Consider the following 18,443-nt stretch of genomic DNA (forward strand, 5'->3'; position numbering starts at 1 on the left):
CAAAAATGATTGTACTAAATAATTATTATTAAATGTATTAAAAATGATTGTATTAAATAATAATTATTAAATGTATTAAAAATGATTGTATTAAATAATTATTATTAATTATGTTATGGGCCTAGATTAGTTTAAGAGTTAAACGACCTAAATTATCAGTATTGTAGGATAATTTTTTCATTTTATTCCATTTTTAATTATAATATTATTTCGAAAATAGCATAAAATGAAACAGCACAAACGAGAACAGCATAAAAATAATTTCGTAATAACTTATGAAGAACTGTAAGAATTACTTATCCAACTTACTTAACTGTAAGAATTACTTATCCTGGAAGAATTACTGATAACCAACTAAGTATATTTTTTTCACAATTTCTGCCAATTTAAAAGGTATTATTATTATTATTTTGCTTTAATACTAAGTTCTTTGTAACTAACATAAAGTTATGTCAGTACTAACCAGCAGGCTTTCAGATTAGCCCATAAATTTGGAGAAACAAAACTCTGTAACCCTTTTCTTTCGTTTTATTTATTCATATTTTGTATATTCTGCTATTACTTTCATTACTTTCGCGTATCCCGAGTTCGCCCTTACCCTCAAGAGTACGCATACAATAAGTGGGGAACCTCTGATCTAGAACAGCTGTTACCAGTACAAAGAGCAGCTGCTACCAGTGTATAGAACAGCTGTTACTAGTATGATTACCAGAAGTGCATGATCTGAAACAAAATTTTCATATCAAGTGACATAATTTAAAGGAGCAACCTTTTAAGTGCATTCCTCTTTAAATTTTTTTCTTAAAAATATTTTCGCAAAAAATGTATTTTATACCATTTATAAAATAAAATTAATATTTAAAGAAATTTACACAACATATAGTATCTCAGTATATATAATTGATAAAATTCAGCAGCATGATTAAAATTAAGTTTAAAATTTTATACTTTCACTGAATTTTTAATTTTATAGTATGAAACTTATTTAAATTACCAAATCCTCCACCAGAATAACTAAAATTTTGCGTCAATGCATTTAAAGATTCCTCTCCAAACCAGCAAAGCAATATTTTGTTCAATCTCCCCCATAATTATATAAATATTTTTACTTCACATGGTGACAAAAATAATAAGATAAAAAGTTTTTCAATCAAATATTTCACCTGTCCTGTTAAATTACCAAATCATCCACCAGAATAACTAAAATTATGCGTCAATGCATTTAAAGATTCCTCTCCAAACCAGCAAAGCAATATTTTGTTCAATCTCCCCCATAATTATATAAATATTTCTACTTCACATGGTGACAAAAATAATAAGATAAAAAGTTTTTCAATCAAATATTTCACCTGTCCTGTCAAAGCATTCAATTACATTTGAATTTCACTATCCAACAGAGACAAAGATTTTTTTTTTTTTTTTTTTTTTTCCCAAAGGCTCCCTGCAGCTGCTGATGCGAAGTTCTCTTGACCTACATTAGTAGAAGGTATATGATTATACATCTCCAAGAGAAGAATTAATTCTTCATTTGACCTTTTCTGACCCTCCACCGAACAGGAAATGATCACCCACGGTTTTTTTTCCCCCACTTTGTTTTCACTATCCACTTGTCTGTCAACAAAGAGAGCTCAGTATTTTGTAAGTTTCGTGAGATGGTCAAATGTTCATTCTACCCAAAAGAGAAGCGCGAAAGAAAGAATTTTTTTATTTTATTTATTTTTGTATTTTATTTTGAAAGGTTCGCGAGATGGTCAAACGTTCGTTCTATCGAAAGAAGATGTGGAAAAGAAAAAAAAATTAAATTTTTTTTTTATTTTGTTGGTTTCTTTTTATTCTTTTTTTTTTTTTTTTTTTTTCTGTTTTCAACCGACCATAAAAGAAATTATTCGTGATTAATAACAATTTTCGGAAATTGAGGCTGTGGGGATAGAAGAATTACGGAAACGCTTTATTTCTACTGATTGCTGTTGCCAGCGGCGCTTTCGAAACTTAATGAGATGACAGAGATTAGAGGGTGGAATGCACTCTAGAAAAAAGAATACAATGTCCATCATTTAACCATTGCCCTTTTTACAGTGCTTACTAGTAGGTTAAGTCCCTTGAATAGCTAAATGATTTTAACAAACAAATTAGAATTTGAATGATGTCATCAACGTTCGTTTTCTACAATGAAAAGTAATTCTATTCACTTCACAGGTACGACAGAAATACGATTTTGGTTATCAAAGGTTAATTTTCAGAAATTTCAATTCTTCACGATTTTTTTTCTGGTTTAAAGAAGCAGATACGTTGGAAAGCCTATGGAAATGCTATTAGATATTATTTCTTAGATGAATATCACCTTTGAAACTACACGAGTATTGCTATCCATGAAATGTAATTTTAAACCTTTGTCAGATGATGAGGACAATATCCGAACGCTCAACATATTTTACAAACTTCCAGATCACTCTAATTTGAGAACGTTTGATCGTGAAATAGAGGAAATGTACGCCATTTTCCTCTCTAGACGAGATATTTTGAAGCTGGAGCCCGTAGATCTCTGAATACGAAGCCAAATACAATCAATAAGGATAAATAGCCCTAAAATTTATTACGGTAAACAATCCTAATCCCTTTCCGATGTTGACAATTCTGTAAGTGATAATTTTTTTATTATTATTCCTTTGCTTAAAAAAATTGAAAGTTAATTCTAAAATATGTAAATAGATAAAGTGTAACATTTATTAAACACTAATACATCAAAATTTGCATTAAGTTCAAATGAACCATTTTTTATCTTTAATTTATTATATACAACACAGGAGTAAAATTAATATTTTCAAAAGCTTCGGTATATTTGAAAAGTAGATGGTTTTAAGATAATAACACTTCTCTTCTTTTAGTTGGAAAGTAGCAGTCTGTTTTAATATTATACTTGCAAACTTTTTTTTTTTTTTTGCTATAAGATATAATATAGTAAAGGAAATGAGGTGAAGGTATTGAATCTATAACCATTCATTAAAGCCTTATTCAAATAAATCAGTCTTCCTGTAACATTATTTAAACAAGGTCGAGTTCTTTTAGTCTTATTTCATTTCTCAAAAGAAATAATTTATTGATTATCACCTGAACATTTAGCCTTTTCATCCACAACTATGTATTTCCCAAATTTATAATTTATGCAAATTCATCAGATGAGGGGATTTGGGAAAAATTGCAAGGTTTAGATGAATCTGAGTCCTAACCTATAAGCATAACAAATTCGAAAGCAACTCATTCTGTGACTTTATAAATCGTGACATGTTAAACATTAAATTAAGTAACAGAAAATTTAATCAGGAATTTCTGAAATTTTACTGCTAATTTCAATCGCTTTAACGATTCTCATCGTTCCTGTTTAACAAGTTAACTGCGTAATTTATTTTTTAAAATCTATCAAATCCCCCTCTATAAAGTCAAGCGATGACGCATACACACGTCGTAAGCAATACTAAGGGTTGCATAGTAAAATTTGCAAAAAAACATAATAAAACGAATAAGATTTCACTTTTATTACGATTTGGATTGACGTGCATGCGCATCGAACGCACTTAAATGGTTAATTATTTATAATTATCTGCAATGTAAATTGCAATTTTTCTATATGCTGCAAAAACAGTTGATTGAATTATTAGATTGGTATATTAAATAGACTGTGAAACAATGCAAGTGCTTTTGGAGTCTTAATTTTAATCTGGCGATGAGGACAAGAATTGAGACGCCATTTCGCCGTTTTCTTCATCACAGCAGCGTAAAGCTTGGCTCCTCACAGCATATTTAATTTGAACCAAGCTGACATCCATGGTAAATTTGAATCGAGCTGACATCTATGGTAAATCTGAACCAAAAACTGACGTACAAGGTAAATCTTTGAAGAAACATGGCTAAAACCTCGAATTATTCACTGATCATGAAACTGAGGCTTTGTCCCCAGGGCTATTAGATCTATTCCAACGAAATTTCCTGTGTAGTAGAAAATTATGTGCCTTGAAGATGCGCGTTAATCAGTCCATAGCATTTGAAGAGTAGATGAGAGAAATACAATAGCATGAAAATAATCGAGATTTTGGTGAAATATTGTTTTTTTATTAACTTTTTATTGCCGCTATTGTCTCATAACGAAAAGCTATGAGTTTGAAAATTTTCACGAGATATTCATATTTTATAATTTTAAACGAGCAATTTTTGCATATATATAACTTAATTTCGTATATTTCGGAAACGGCTCTAACGATATGGATCAAATTTTGTATTTAGATAGGGTTTTGCCTTTTAAGTTTATCTATATAGGTGTCTTTCCTGAAAAAACGTGATTTTACATTAAAAACGCACACATCTTTTTTATACCTATTAGAGCCTTTTTCTATCTGCTGTCATGCTGACAATGTCATATAGCGCCATCTCGTAAATTTTTGTGGTGCTTGTACTATTGTCATAGGATAATTTCCTATTGGCACCTCAAAATTTTGTGAGATGGCCCTACGTTCGGCTCACATCTACTAACAATAATGTATTTATTGTGTCAACCAATCAACTTGTCGTACAAATAACATTACCGTATCTAAACATTTTCTCCGAAAAAAACACGATTTTACAAATTTAAAAAAAAATCACCAGTTGAGCGAAGCTTGGTGTATCCCAGGTACTATTTATGATAGAGTGATTATGCGATTAAAAGACTAAGAGTCTATGTTATTAAATATTTTTTGTAAGAGGAATAATTATATTAAAACTGTTATATAATATTCGGGAAATTTATTTTGATTGTCATGCTGTATTCAATGTTCCAATAAGAAAATTGGTCAAGATCTCTAAATCGAATAATTTGACAAGAAATCAACTAAACCAAAATAAAACTTCGGTGGAAACAAGGATGCTTCTAACCATCACAATAATTTTCCATTCATTGTATGAAATTTTGTTCTTTTCTTTAATTCTTCCATGTAACTGTCTCGTTGACTTGCAAAAGCGAATTAATAGGCATTAACTAATATAGAATTCGTATCGTGAATCACATACTGTCATTTTTAAGATGTTAAAAAACATTGTTCACTGATGAAGAAAAGCAGATTTAGAAGCTTTATAGTCATTGTTGTTTATTGAAAAGGGAAGAAATACTGACAATACATCTTATCTTTGTTATGTTAAGTTTTCTCTAAATGAATAGCTCCATAAAAAGAGCCAATTTTTCTCTCTTTTCTTTATAAGAAAAGAAAAAGAAAATATTCGAATTTTCTAGCTTTTTACATTTTACCGAAATTAGAGAGAAAAAAAAACGCACTCTCTATTAAAAATGATTTTTAACTCTATTAAAAATGATTTTTGAAGATGTAAAGGAAGAAGTGTTCTTCCTTCAATTTTCTTGTATAAATTCTTTCTTGTTTTTCTATGCTGGACGTCAGTCAGTATAAAATAATTATAATAATCGACTTTTCGTTAATGAAAAATATTATGTATGTAGATCACATGGCAGATTATTTAAAAACATCAGTTACTAATTTGGCATAAGATTATAAACATTATTTGAGGGATAGGACATTATCGTGCTCCTAGACTTAATAAAATTTCCTAATGTATAATAAATTATTCAATATGCATGGAAAAGTATTTTTATTAGATTAAAAACATGCTCCTAACTACCCCCGATGAAAATTATTAAGAATAATTAAGAATCTTATTCTACTCCTCAAAGGAAAATATAAGAATGGAAATTAAAACTTACTCATGATCTTCATATTTTACAGATCCAAGAAACGTAAATTTTAGCAATTTACCTAATAAATAACAGACGAAGAAAATGAATAATGACACTCAGAAAAGTTTCATTTTTTTTTTTTAATATGGATGCATTTAAAGTTTTTTAAAAAAACGTTAGAAAATTTCACTGAAAAAAGAGGGAAAATGTTTATCGTCTTCTTCTAAAATGCTTTAAAGAAGGTGAACATTTCCCAGCTAACTGAGGCTTCACCGGTGAGTGTTATAGTCACTCCCAATTACTAAGCTAAAACTGATGTAAAGAATGAAACTAAACTGTGAGTGGTATGGGGAGATAAGTGCTGAAAAAATAGAGGAACCTAATTTGCTGGTACAATATTTTATTGAAAGGGGAGGTGAACACATTGAAAATGTTGTATGCAAGTTTTGGGATCCTAATATTGATTTAAAAAAAAAAAAAGAGATTATTTTCTGCGAATTTCGCACTGTAGGTTATTTATCCATTTTTTTTAATCATTTAAACATTAATGAAATTTTGTATAATCCATTTTCTTTGTGTTCATTGTAATTATTGATCCGTTTTTAATTCCAGCAGTTCTAATATTTTTTTTTATACCAGGCACTTTCAAATTAATCTTCTTTCTTTTCTTTTTTCCTTTCTTTCTTTCTTTCTTTTTTTTTTTTTTTGCTAAATTCATTTCTTCATGCTTTTCACTGAGTGTATAGGAAATTTGGTTTTATTACGGATATTAGTATTAGCTGCAGACGCCACCAATCTGAAAAAGTCATTTTATAGTCACCTTGTGCATGTATTTTCTATACTTATTAGGTAGATTGCTATAGGAAGACTACCTATTGCAATGGTTCTCATAACAATATTTCGGGATAATTGGATTTTAACTGGCTTGGAATATGTTGTTAGAAAAGTAAATATCTCGGGCGAGTTCGTAAATGGCCCATCTAGCTCAAAGGGGTTGGAAATGGTAGGTGGGCGGGATGTGAAATTTTGATTTCGCTATAACTTTTTTAATATTGAAGGTAGAAAAATAAATCCAATTAACCAAATTAGAGCCTCGTTAATACGAACAACTTTAATACTTAAAGGTTTTCGATAACCGCAATATCTAAGAAGTTAGGAACTGAAAAGTGATTTTCAAGCCCTAATTTTGACTGTTTCTAACATCAACAATTTATATTGCCAGAGAGAAACTTAGATGTAAAGAAATCGACCTTTGCCTTCCAGCTTGTCGAAAGGAATTTTTTATTTTCCTTTGAAAATACGGAAATTCACCCATTTATATACATATTATTATTATCTTTCTTTGAAAACATCTAAATACATACTTTTTATATTCATTATTTTAATTTTCCTTTTAAAAAGTCGAGTTTAAAACGAAACAAGAAAGGCAGCAACATCTTTTTTCTTTGATCACGGAAATATTTTAAGCGCAATAAATGAAAGCTAATTAATTCTTTTTTCCCCCTTAACGATGAAATTCCTCAATAAAATGTAAGAAAAAGAATCTCTTTTTTTAAAAACCACGATAAAAAGAATCCGTTATGAAACATTACCTCTTTATTCGAATACTTAGAAAACAAAACCAAAAGCATTATTTTCAAAATTAATGATAAAAGATCAGCTTTCTAGCGATGTGCAGGAGGAATCAATCATTATAAATTTGTTTCTGCTCATTTATCTTCGTACTTTTAACACGATCAAAGGTCGTTTAAGATACCAATAATTTACATTAGCATATTTTTTTAATAAAAAAATCTTCCTTTTAAACTTGTTTTTTGGCGGTTCAAAAGTCCCAGCGCATAAGCCACATAATTAATTGTAAGATAATCGGCATTTTTGCATCATTATTTTTTCCCCAACGAGCTAAGAATGCCTTTTCCTCGATTCATCTGAGGACTTCACCGAAAATTACTACTGTAAACCAGAGGATAAACAATTACCTCTCTATTTCTTATTATTCATAAGTAATTTTTACTTTCAAAAGAGTAATTTTTTTCAAACTTTCATTAATTGATTACTTTTTATAATGAAAGCTACGAAGTAACTTCATGATTCCGTAAATGTACATACATTACTTTCCCTCATATAGAAATGAATCGATGAAGCAGAATATTAAGTATGCCGTCGTAAACAGCTGAATAGAAATAGCTATGAATCAGGTTGTATATCATGAATATCCAAGGTATACAACGATGCTTTTCTTGCCCGACAAGCTTAAGATAAAAGCTTTGAATTTCAATTAATTTATTAATACGGTCTTACGGAATCTATTTGTCAAAAATTTTTTACTGTTGAATATATAATTTTTTGAATCTTTAAGTAATGTAAGAGAGTTAATTGTAAACAAAATTCCAATGAAAATACCTGCTGTTTTTATCGGTTTTATTTGAACTAAAATCACCATATATCTATTTGTTTGAAAACACTGATCTTGACTAATGCTTTTTAATAATTCTTACATCGAAATGATTCCATTACTTAGGCTTTTAGTAGTTCTTCAGATTTAATATAGCTTTTTATTCTAAATGAATTCATTGCCTACAGATATTAATGATTTCTTTATAGATTCATCGATTTAGAAAACACATTGTTAAACCACCGCTACTTGTTTTAGTAATTTTTAGAGCTCATTTGTTTGTCTAAGTCCTTTTTAGAGTAGGACTTTCAGAAAAATATGCTTACGTAAAGAAGTCATAATTTATTTAGCTTCAGTTATTTCAACATGAGTTATTATTAAAGAATATATTTTTTAATTTATTTGAATTTTCATTATTTTTCTTTTGTTTTTACTGGGCCATATATGACCAGAAATAAATATGGTTGACTCTTCCATAATTAAACTCAATATAGCGAATGAATCCATGAAATTGAACATAATTAATTTGGGAATGGCTTTTTTGAGGCTCATTAAGCTAAATATTTTCACCACATAATCAGAAATTGGCCATACGTTATGAAATACTTTACTATCTTGAAATCTGACTTTACTATCTTTAAATTATCTTCAAATAAACTGCACAGCAAATTATATGTGCCAAGTCCATTCGTCATTTTTAAAAATATATATATAATAACTGAAAGGCTTATGAAATATATTATATACTTTTCTATACAATTACAGTTCGCCTTATAATTTATTTTTTCCTATAATACCATCAAATCACATAACTGCATTAAATAAGCACAAATGGAAATTAGACTTGCTAATGAATGAAGAAGTTTATGTATTTTAAATTAACAAATTCAAAAGCTAAGAACTTTATTCTGATTTTTTTATAAATTATTAATTAAAAAAAATCAGGAACATGACATATTTATTTACTTTAAAAGTTTCATTTTCGACCATGTCAAAAAGTGGTCAATTAATGAAACATATTATGTAAATTAAGAATACAATGCTCTAACGCTACCAATTAATTTTACCCTGAACCCATAAATTTAATATAAGCGTATATTTTTATAAATGTAATTTCTTGTAACATTAAAGAATAGTTATCCAGAATTAATTTGCTTTTTGTCTTTAAACATCTTATGTATCAAACACTCTTTTTTTCCTTTTATCTTTAATGCTGTATGCTGAAAAGATCTTTTTAAAAATGCAGCATATTCGCAGAAGCGAAAGATTTGTCTGTAAAAAGAATTGACAAATTTCCTTCTCGAAGCTATATCTGCAATAAATTTAATGAAAACGATCTTTAAAAACACATTTTTATTAGCAAACTAAAATGAATTTTTAAAACTTTTATTTTCTACTTTGCAACCTTTAACTTATAATTTATTCTTGTTAATTGTAAGGAAACGTGATTTTTTTCTGACATTTATTGTTCAGTATGATATTAAATTTGTATTATATTAAATAATGATATGAAATAATAATTAATGATTCGCCCGATATTAAATAAATTAATCAATTAACTGAAAACTTATTTCTAACAATATTAAAATATATTGTTATCCAAGACATCTAAATATACAAAATTTCAAAATTCCTGCAGCTGAGAAAGTGAGGGAGAAACTGAGTACTATATTTAATTTTTATGAAAATGAAATAAGTCAAGTTCAATTAAAGTATACAAAAAAAGACGAAACCTTATTCTTTGTATCATCTTTCCTTGTGTATTTAGATGTACACTAATTTATACAACAAATCTATTACGCAAGAAAACTAAAAAAAATATTTCTATTATTTTCTGCTAGAATGGCTAGCAGAAAATAATCCTAAAAAAAGATAAAAGCATTTCAAAAATAGAATTTAAATTAATCATTTTAACCATTACAGAAAATAAATTGACTTCCACGTGAATTTTTAATTTCATTGATGAAGTAAGCTCATTAATGATAGAATTAATTTTTCAGTCATTACTACCCATTATATTTCTTTTTAATAAACTAATTATTAAATTCATTGATTTTCTTTTCTGTAAGCATTACTTACTGCTCATTGTATTAGTTATTAATTAATGAGCTTGTACGATATAATTACTTTTTATATATATTTTTTCACACCAAACCATGATTAATTAACAAAGAGTATCATTAATTAATAAAACCTAAACAATATTCTACCTTCAATTGCATACGTTAGAAGGAAGAATATGGTTCTGCTAGAAAAAGTAAATTCTTAATGTAAATGAGGCAGTAATTACTAAATAATTGCTATAGATAAATGAGAGATAATGTGGTATAGTATTAAATTAGAAACAAATTTAATACTAACTTGCTCACTTTTTTCTTTTGATAATCTCACTCAGATCTTTTCTCACCCTATATGATCCTTTTTTTTTTCAGATATTACCCGCAATGCCAACCTCAAAAGATAGCGTTCTAGTGAAAATATATGCCTTTCTAGCAGGTATTTTGTTCTTTTCTTGATCTGATTATATTTATACTTATATATATATATATATTTCAATTTCAAAACGAATTAATTCGTTTTTCTTTTTATGTAGATCTCAAAAGGAGTCTCATAATGATATTTCTTTATAATATTTTCTCAATGTAACATAAGAACCCTTATAGGGTAATCCTTATCTGAACTCGCATAAAGTACTTCACACATCGAGTATTATTTAATCGAAAACTGTCAAAAATTTCGACAGGCTGTAGAATTAACATCATTCAGTTTTCGCTATTTAAAGAAATAATCTTATTTAGTCGTGCCTGTTGCCAGATGTAATCCGTTGCAAGAATCGAATGCATATTAAACAAAATTAAGAAATAAAACGTTATAAATAATTATCTATTCTCTCAAATATAACATATAAAATGACTTCAAATATCTACATGATTGACTTCCTGTTCAAGAGTATAATTTTTAAATGTCTTTATAACTGCATAGGTATATTATTCATTGTTTAGAAATAGTTTTGAAAGTTTTTTTAATCATCAGAGAATAAATGCTTTTAAATTAAATATTGCATTATTTTCCTTATAGAAAAAAAACCGCACTTCATTGATTAATCTGGATAAATTGCGTAATTGATTTTTTTTAAATATGGAATTTGAAAGATACGTATCCGGTAAAGTGAGGCAAGCGCCTTTTAAATATGCTGAAAATAATGATGAAATTCATAAAGTGTTCGAATTTTTTACCAGATTTGCTAATCATGTTTTATTTTTAAAATTCGATACATGAATCTCGTTTTGTTCTTGAGATTCATGTTGTTTATGAATATGCAAATTTACGTTTCCATTGTAAGTATCGTCCCCAAATTCCGTATACTGATAATATTGAATTTCTATTGATATTATTCCGTATATTGATTATTTCTATTGATAATAGATTCCATATCACCAATAGAAATGTATACAATAATATTACCGAGAATATGATTTACAGTTGTACAATTTAATAGTTTAAATTCATCACTCTGATGTTTATGATTTCTTGGCTACTCATTCGCAACATCGAATACTAAAAGAAGTTTGTTACTTGGCTAATATGCACTGTAGACAGCTCATTTGCAAATATTCTTTTAGTTATAAGATAGATTCATAATCATGAAAAATAAATCAACGTATCGCGTCAATTTAATTTTCGAATTCAGTACACAGATTGTAAAAGGAAAAAAGACGATATAACACAGCAGATTGTAATGGCATGGTTATACTCTTAAATGATATGCGCAATTATATGTGATATCAACCGCGTAAAATTACTCCATGACAATATTAATTGGTACTTTTTTTGTTTAGCACTAGCTACTTTGATTTAACACTCACTATTTCTTTTAATGAGTAGCTATAGGGATAATTATATCAAATTTTAAAATTATCTTAAAAAGTCATTAAATTTAAATTAATATTATTTATTTACTTTCAGTTTCCATCGTTATTTGCATTGGGATCGAGGTAAGAAAACTTATAAACACCATGTTTCAAACTTGAAATAGTTTTGAAATTTAATTACTTGATAAGATGCTCGATAACCTTATTTTAAAGGCTCAAAACCAGCGTTTGCGAGCAGCTCTTCGCAGTTCAGATTGGTTGAATGATGCAGATGGAGATAATATACCAGGACAAGCAGGAGTCGATTATCCAGTTCATGCTACAGTACCCGAAGGAACAAGTTTTCGCTGCTCGGACTATGACTATGCAGGATACTTCGGAGATGTTGAAGCAGGCTGTCAGGTAGTACATATCATCTATATCAGGGGTGGGCAGACTTTTCCAGGGTACGGGCTACTTCTAATTTTTTCATGGTATTGCGGTCCACACAGTGGCGTAGGTGTGGTAAGCTAAAAAAAAAAAGTCTACAATATTTATTAAGATTTAATAATAAATGCGGAATAGGTACTTACCTATATAACTACAAACATAATAATAATAGCCACAAATATAACAATAAAAAATGATGCATTTAATATCAAACAATTCAAAGGACATTAGAAAATAAATCATTTTCTTCTAAAGTTAGTTCTTATAGATACAGTCAGGAGAAAACTTAGTCTGCATACTGTCCGCCAATCTTGAATATCTCGGTATATCTTGAATTTCCGGTATATATTACTAACTACTAATCTTGCCCTGGATTCTAAGTGGTCGTCTATGAGACGGAAGCGATATGCTGTTTTAATTATACTCATTGTTGAAAATGCAGATTCACACATGTAGGTAGAGCCAAAGAACGACGTTAAATGATATGCAACTTTTTTTTAAATTAGAATACTTTACTTCGTCCATTAGATTCCGAAACCAATTCTTATGTTCTTAACTACATGCAAAGATTATTTAACATTTTAACATTTTAAAAGAAAAAAACTTCGTTTTCCTCAAGAGATAAAAAAAATATAAAATTTATATTTTCAGTTATTTTTTCCACATCAACATTGCCAAATGAGTAAAACTTGAATATAACATTTGGTTCTAGTCAAGTAAATTCTTGGAAACATCCTTCGAATTCGGAGGGAAGTTTTATTATTTCATCATAATATTTCTCTTTGTTTAATTTATCTCCGTTTTTAAGCAGCTCGTCAGAAATATTTTTGAAATTTTTCGTCGGTTTTACTTTTAGTATACTCGTCTAAGGTCTTAGTAAAGGCGGTCACCTCAAAATGTCTTGGCGGTCCACCAGTCGATCACGATCGACTTAATGCCTACCTCTGATCTATATATATAAAACGAACGTACAAGGCATAGAAATCGTTCTTATTACTCATTATAGAATGGCAACAGTCAAAAGTAAACAAATCAGCATACAAATTTCATACTATTTCATTTAATGTTCTTACAATAGCTTTGAATTCAACACTTTACTTAACTGATTAACAGACATTAAAAATATTATTTAAAATATTCTGAGAGGATTTGTGACTAAAAAGTCCATTCAGTCAGATGCCAGAAGATATAAAAGAAATAAGCTTGAAACAGAAAGTTTAATCGAGTGCGAAAATAGGCTTAAAGTCAACAGAGGGGCAATAGCGTGACTTAACTGTGGAAATTGATGACCATATCGTTCAAAATATTTGTTACTTTTTTGTAGCAGCTATTTATCTGTATTATCTTAAAATTCAAAAAATTACTTTTTTAATTATGTAAATTTTATTTCCAAACAATTTTTTCTTAATTTTAATAATATTTTTTAATTCAATTTGATACTCAATCGATAACAAAGTTTTTAAATATTATAACGGATTCAAACTCATTTATGAAAACATTAAATTTAGTGTTTTTACCAATTATTAAATACGTAGTAGATTTTCGCTTCAACTTTTATTTCTTAATATATACACTTTTTAATTTGTTGTAATTGATTCAATTGATTTCATTTTTTTCAGTCGCATCAAACACGAAGATGAATTTAAAAAAAAATGGATTCCATATTAATTTTTAACAGATTAAAAAGTTAATAATTTTGGGTGAACAAGCTTGTGGAGACAGGTGGTTAGTTCCACGAATAAATTTCTATGTAAATAATGGAATAAGTAAATGAATATTATCGGAAGATAAGCTAAATTAATCGTACATAAGTTTTACAAAACTGTCGAATAAATAAACAATTCACTGTCTTCGAAGAAAAGATTTTTGTTATTACTGAGTTATCCTTTTTAGTGTTCAAGTTGATTGGAACGTTAGATGTAACAGTAAGTATTTTTAAAGTTCGCTTTCTATAAAAATTAGACCTAAGTTTCATTTATTCATATTTCATTATACTTCATTTATATATATAAATATAGATAAAGAGAATCTATATAACTAATATTTGCAGCAAACTATTCTAGTGCTACTAAATAATATAACAGGTCCGAAAAGGATTAAATGAATAAACCAGTAAAGAGAAAATGCTTTTTTACAAACTTAAGAAAGCTATTTATTTATTTTTTCTGAAGAAAACTTGCATCAGACAAAACAAAAAAATTAGGCAAGAACTCCATTAGCTCTACGAATGAAATTTAGCTGAAAGGAAATTATCTTTAGTCAATAAGATTGTTTTGTAGCTCTGCGTTCTGCTCTTATTTACAGCAACATATTTAATGAACTAAAAAAAAAAAAAAAACCGCACGGACAGGAGCTAGATTTTGCAATAACAAAGTATATGTTTATGGCTTATCACTATGATTTAATTTGAAATAATTTAATTAATCTTACTTATTAAATTTACATTTTTTTTTCTTTTCAATCGATGTTGCGTAAAACAAACAAGTGTCCTAAATATTAAAAAAATTACAAAAAAAAAGTGCTAGAGAACTTATTTTCATGAAAATAAATCAAACTGCAACTTTTGAATAAAAAATTTGTTATTAAAAATTTCTTTCCTCAAGCAAAAAAATAAATAAATAAAAATTTAAAAAAATCTAAGTGATGCTTATATGCATCACTGCACAAAACAGGAGTAGGTATATCTAATTAAATTATAAAATACCTTTATTATAAACTATACTCTTTTTTAGGCATATCATGTATGCTTTCCTGATGGCAGAAATGCCAGTTTCCTGTGTGTGAACGGCACGATTTTCCATCAGAGATTCTTTGTCTGCGATTGGTGGTTTCATTTTGAATGTGGTAAAGCACCAAATATGTATGAGTTAAATTTGTTTCGGAAAATTCCATTGCCCGTTCTCCCTCCTCCACCCAGAAGACCTTTTCCTGGACCTATTCCGCAGCCGAAAATGGACTTAGCTCCTCTACCACCTCCAAGACCTCCACAACAAAGGGTATTTACAAATGGCTTATTTTCATAATCTTTTGTTTCAACTTAAATGACCAAAATTTTTGAACTTCAATTAGGTAAGTTTCTGATCGAGGGTGTCATATTTGAGACCCTCCAAGCATAATAGTGTGGAACAAAATGTTAAATAAAAGTTTCGCAGCTGAATTTTTAAAATTCCTAATTATATATAGTATAAGGGTTGCCCAAATGAAAAGTGGACACTTGCGAATGCGTCAGAATAATTTGCAGCTAAAGCAGCATCACCGAACAATGATATAAAGTAGAGGGGTAGAAGACGTGCACCGCATACGACGTTCAGCATTGGAAGTTTTTCATGATAAAGGAAATTGATCGAAAGTACAGTTGTTCCATACATGGATACCTCCAGATCGGAACAACGCTCGGTAATACGGTTTCTGATTCTTCGACTATCATAGAATTTATTGATTGATTTTCTGCCTCAAAGGAACATTATCAATTCAACACAATGCAGCAATACTCTGACGAATCAAAAGCAAACGGCCAGACCTTTTCACACAACGAATAATCCTTCTCCATGGCTATGCCCCCCCCCACACACGTCCCCTGTGAAACCCAGACGACTTAAAAAAAAAAAAAAAATTTCGTTTCGAAGTGTTAGAATACCCGCCTTAAACCCCGTGACTTCCACATGTTTGGGCCACTTAAGAAAGCATTACAGGGGACACGTTTCCATTCGGACGACGAAGTGAAGGAAGTAGTGCAGGACTTCCTCAAGAATCAACTACCATCTTTCTACATCAAAAGCATAGACCTACTTACCTAAGCGATGGGACCTGTGTTACAACGCCCATGGCATTTTTAAAAATTTCCAATAAAGGTATTCCTTTCATTCAACTTGTCCATTTTTCATTTGGGTAACCCTTATAATTATTAATAAAGAACCTTAACATTTGCTAATAGCAACATACTTTTCTTCTTGTATCGATACACCATCTCCTCCACCAATAGTAGTGAAAACTTAAACAGTCGATAGTAAAATAATGCCTATAACACCATCAGTATTAGAAATTTTAAAGAAACGAATGCAGAATAATTAACTACTCATATGCAAATGGAAGTAATCAAGTTACTAATTGTATTTGAAGGTATACCTGAATTTGACATATATGTGAAAGCCAGGTCTAAAAACATTCGCAATTGGTGCATGAAATGTTAAAAGTTCTTATTGGTGTGAGAAATTATTTTCACTTACTGAGGTTAAATGATTACTAACGGTAACTTTATGACAATTTTGAGATAAATCACTACGGACAAGTTTCTAGCCAAAGTGATTTATCTCAAAAACCTAATTTTTAGCAGGAAGACCCAATATGTAGCTAGCTACTCAGGGTGATCACACTCTTTAGAATTTGGACGATTCTGGAAATATTAAGCATTATGCTCTGGTCATTATTTGAAATATTAAAACATTTGAAAAAATTATTTCTTTTTAACATATTAATTTACTTTTAGATGTTTAAAAACCTGGGGCATATGTGTACTAAATTTTATTGTAATAACCGAATTTTAGTACACCGGTGGGAGAATTTAGATTTATCGGATTTATTGGCGCAAAAGTCATATTTAGAAATGTTTCGCCAGGTACAGCAGTGTATTTACTGTTAAGTATTATTTAACAGAAAGTTGACAAATGCAATTTCTATCAAATGAAATCAAATTATTTCCTTTAAAATTAACCATTTTTAAATGAAAAGGAAAACAAATGATAATATTATGGCGAAAACACTATTAAAAAATTGACAGAAATATATTTTTTTCTTACTACTACTATAGAATCCGCTTCTTTCGGCAAAAATAACAAATAATAATTGAGAAGCTGAATTTTAATTTTAAACTTTAAAAAAATTCCTTAAATATGTTATTACATGGTTTAACGACACAAGAGAACTTCTCTATGCTACGTTTAACAATTAAGGCATTTCAATAGATATTCATATTTAATTTTTATGACTTCTTTTTTCACCATATTAAAAGGTAAAAAACATTATTACATTTCCTGGAGAGATTTTCTGTAGGAAACGTTTGTGGTAGCCGTTTATTAATTTCTGAAAATATTGAAATAGTGTATTTATTGTATTCGAGAAAACAAGTACACAAAATTCTAAATACTGGGTGAAAAAGCGATTGCAAAATTCCATTTTTACAAATATGAAACACGACAAACTAAACGAAAGTGTTAAACCGTACATTCCACATTCCGTTGCGTCATGACTATGAAATACAAAACTATTCAAGCACGGAGTATATCTCCTCCTTTCCAAATTCTACACATTTAAAAAGACGGTTTTTTTTATTATTTACTTTTAGAAAGCACATAAACAACATGTTTCTAGATAACGGATATTAGTAATTATAAGACTAATAGCAATAGAGGATACTAATTAAATTCACTGTAGTAGCTGAGAAAATATAAACTGAAGTTCCATAAATATATGCAAGTTTTATACCATTCCTTAAACTGTATTTAAATCCTTCTTATTAAACCGGTTTTTAATTGCTTTAAATAATTAATTTAATCTCCTTCTTTAAATTATGAAAAAAATTCTATTTTCACTGTAGTAATTGAATGAATTGAATCCACTTTTTTAAAATACTTTTCAGGGCCCAAAGAACCTTGTTTTGAATTCGATCGAAAAGAGCAACAACCCAAATGACAGACAGAATGAAAGAGACAAGAAACCAAAGGATGTAAGAAATCCGCAGTCATGGAATCCGAATGCCGAAAATAAATATAAAAATCCAGCAGAAAGAAGAAATCCATTTACTGGAGGGAAGGAAGATCAATGCAATTGCCAGTGCGATGGGAATGCTGCTTGAAACTTTATATCACATTATAATTATTGAACTGTAATTTCAAATTATCTAGATATAATGTAACTGCCAAAAAATAAATTGAAATGGTCTATAAATAGATAAAAACAAGCGCGTGTTAAGTTGTAAATTGATAGTGTTTCACCAGTGTACTGTAAATATTGGTTAATAAATGGCACTGGCATT

General features: G+C 28.9%; 1 protein-coding gene across 1 annotated transcript in view; it reads left to right on the plus strand.

Moving 5' to 3' along the window:
- Positions 1–18,443, plus strand: part of LOC129960752 (uncharacterized) — a 39,413-nt gene extending 20,970 nt beyond the window's left edge. Inside the window, exons 2-6 of the mRNA XM_056074362.1 lie at positions 10,544–10,607; positions 12,078–12,106; positions 12,197–12,385; positions 15,145–15,408; positions 18,048–18,443. Of these exons, the coding sequence (XP_055930337.1) occupies positions 10,556–10,607; positions 12,078–12,106; positions 12,197–12,385; positions 15,145–15,408; positions 18,048–18,263 (750 nt within the window). The 5' untranslated portion in view covers positions 10,544–10,555 and the 3' untranslated portion in view covers positions 18,264–18,443. The remainder of the gene's footprint in view (positions 1–10,543; positions 10,608–12,077; positions 12,107–12,196; positions 12,386–15,144; positions 15,409–18,047) is intronic.

The sequence above is a fragment of the Argiope bruennichi genome, chromosome X2 (assembly GCF_947563725.1).
Source record: "Argiope bruennichi chromosome X2, qqArgBrue1.1, whole genome shotgun sequence".
Taxonomy (NCBI): domain Eukaryota; kingdom Metazoa; phylum Arthropoda; class Arachnida; order Araneae; family Araneidae; genus Argiope; species Argiope bruennichi.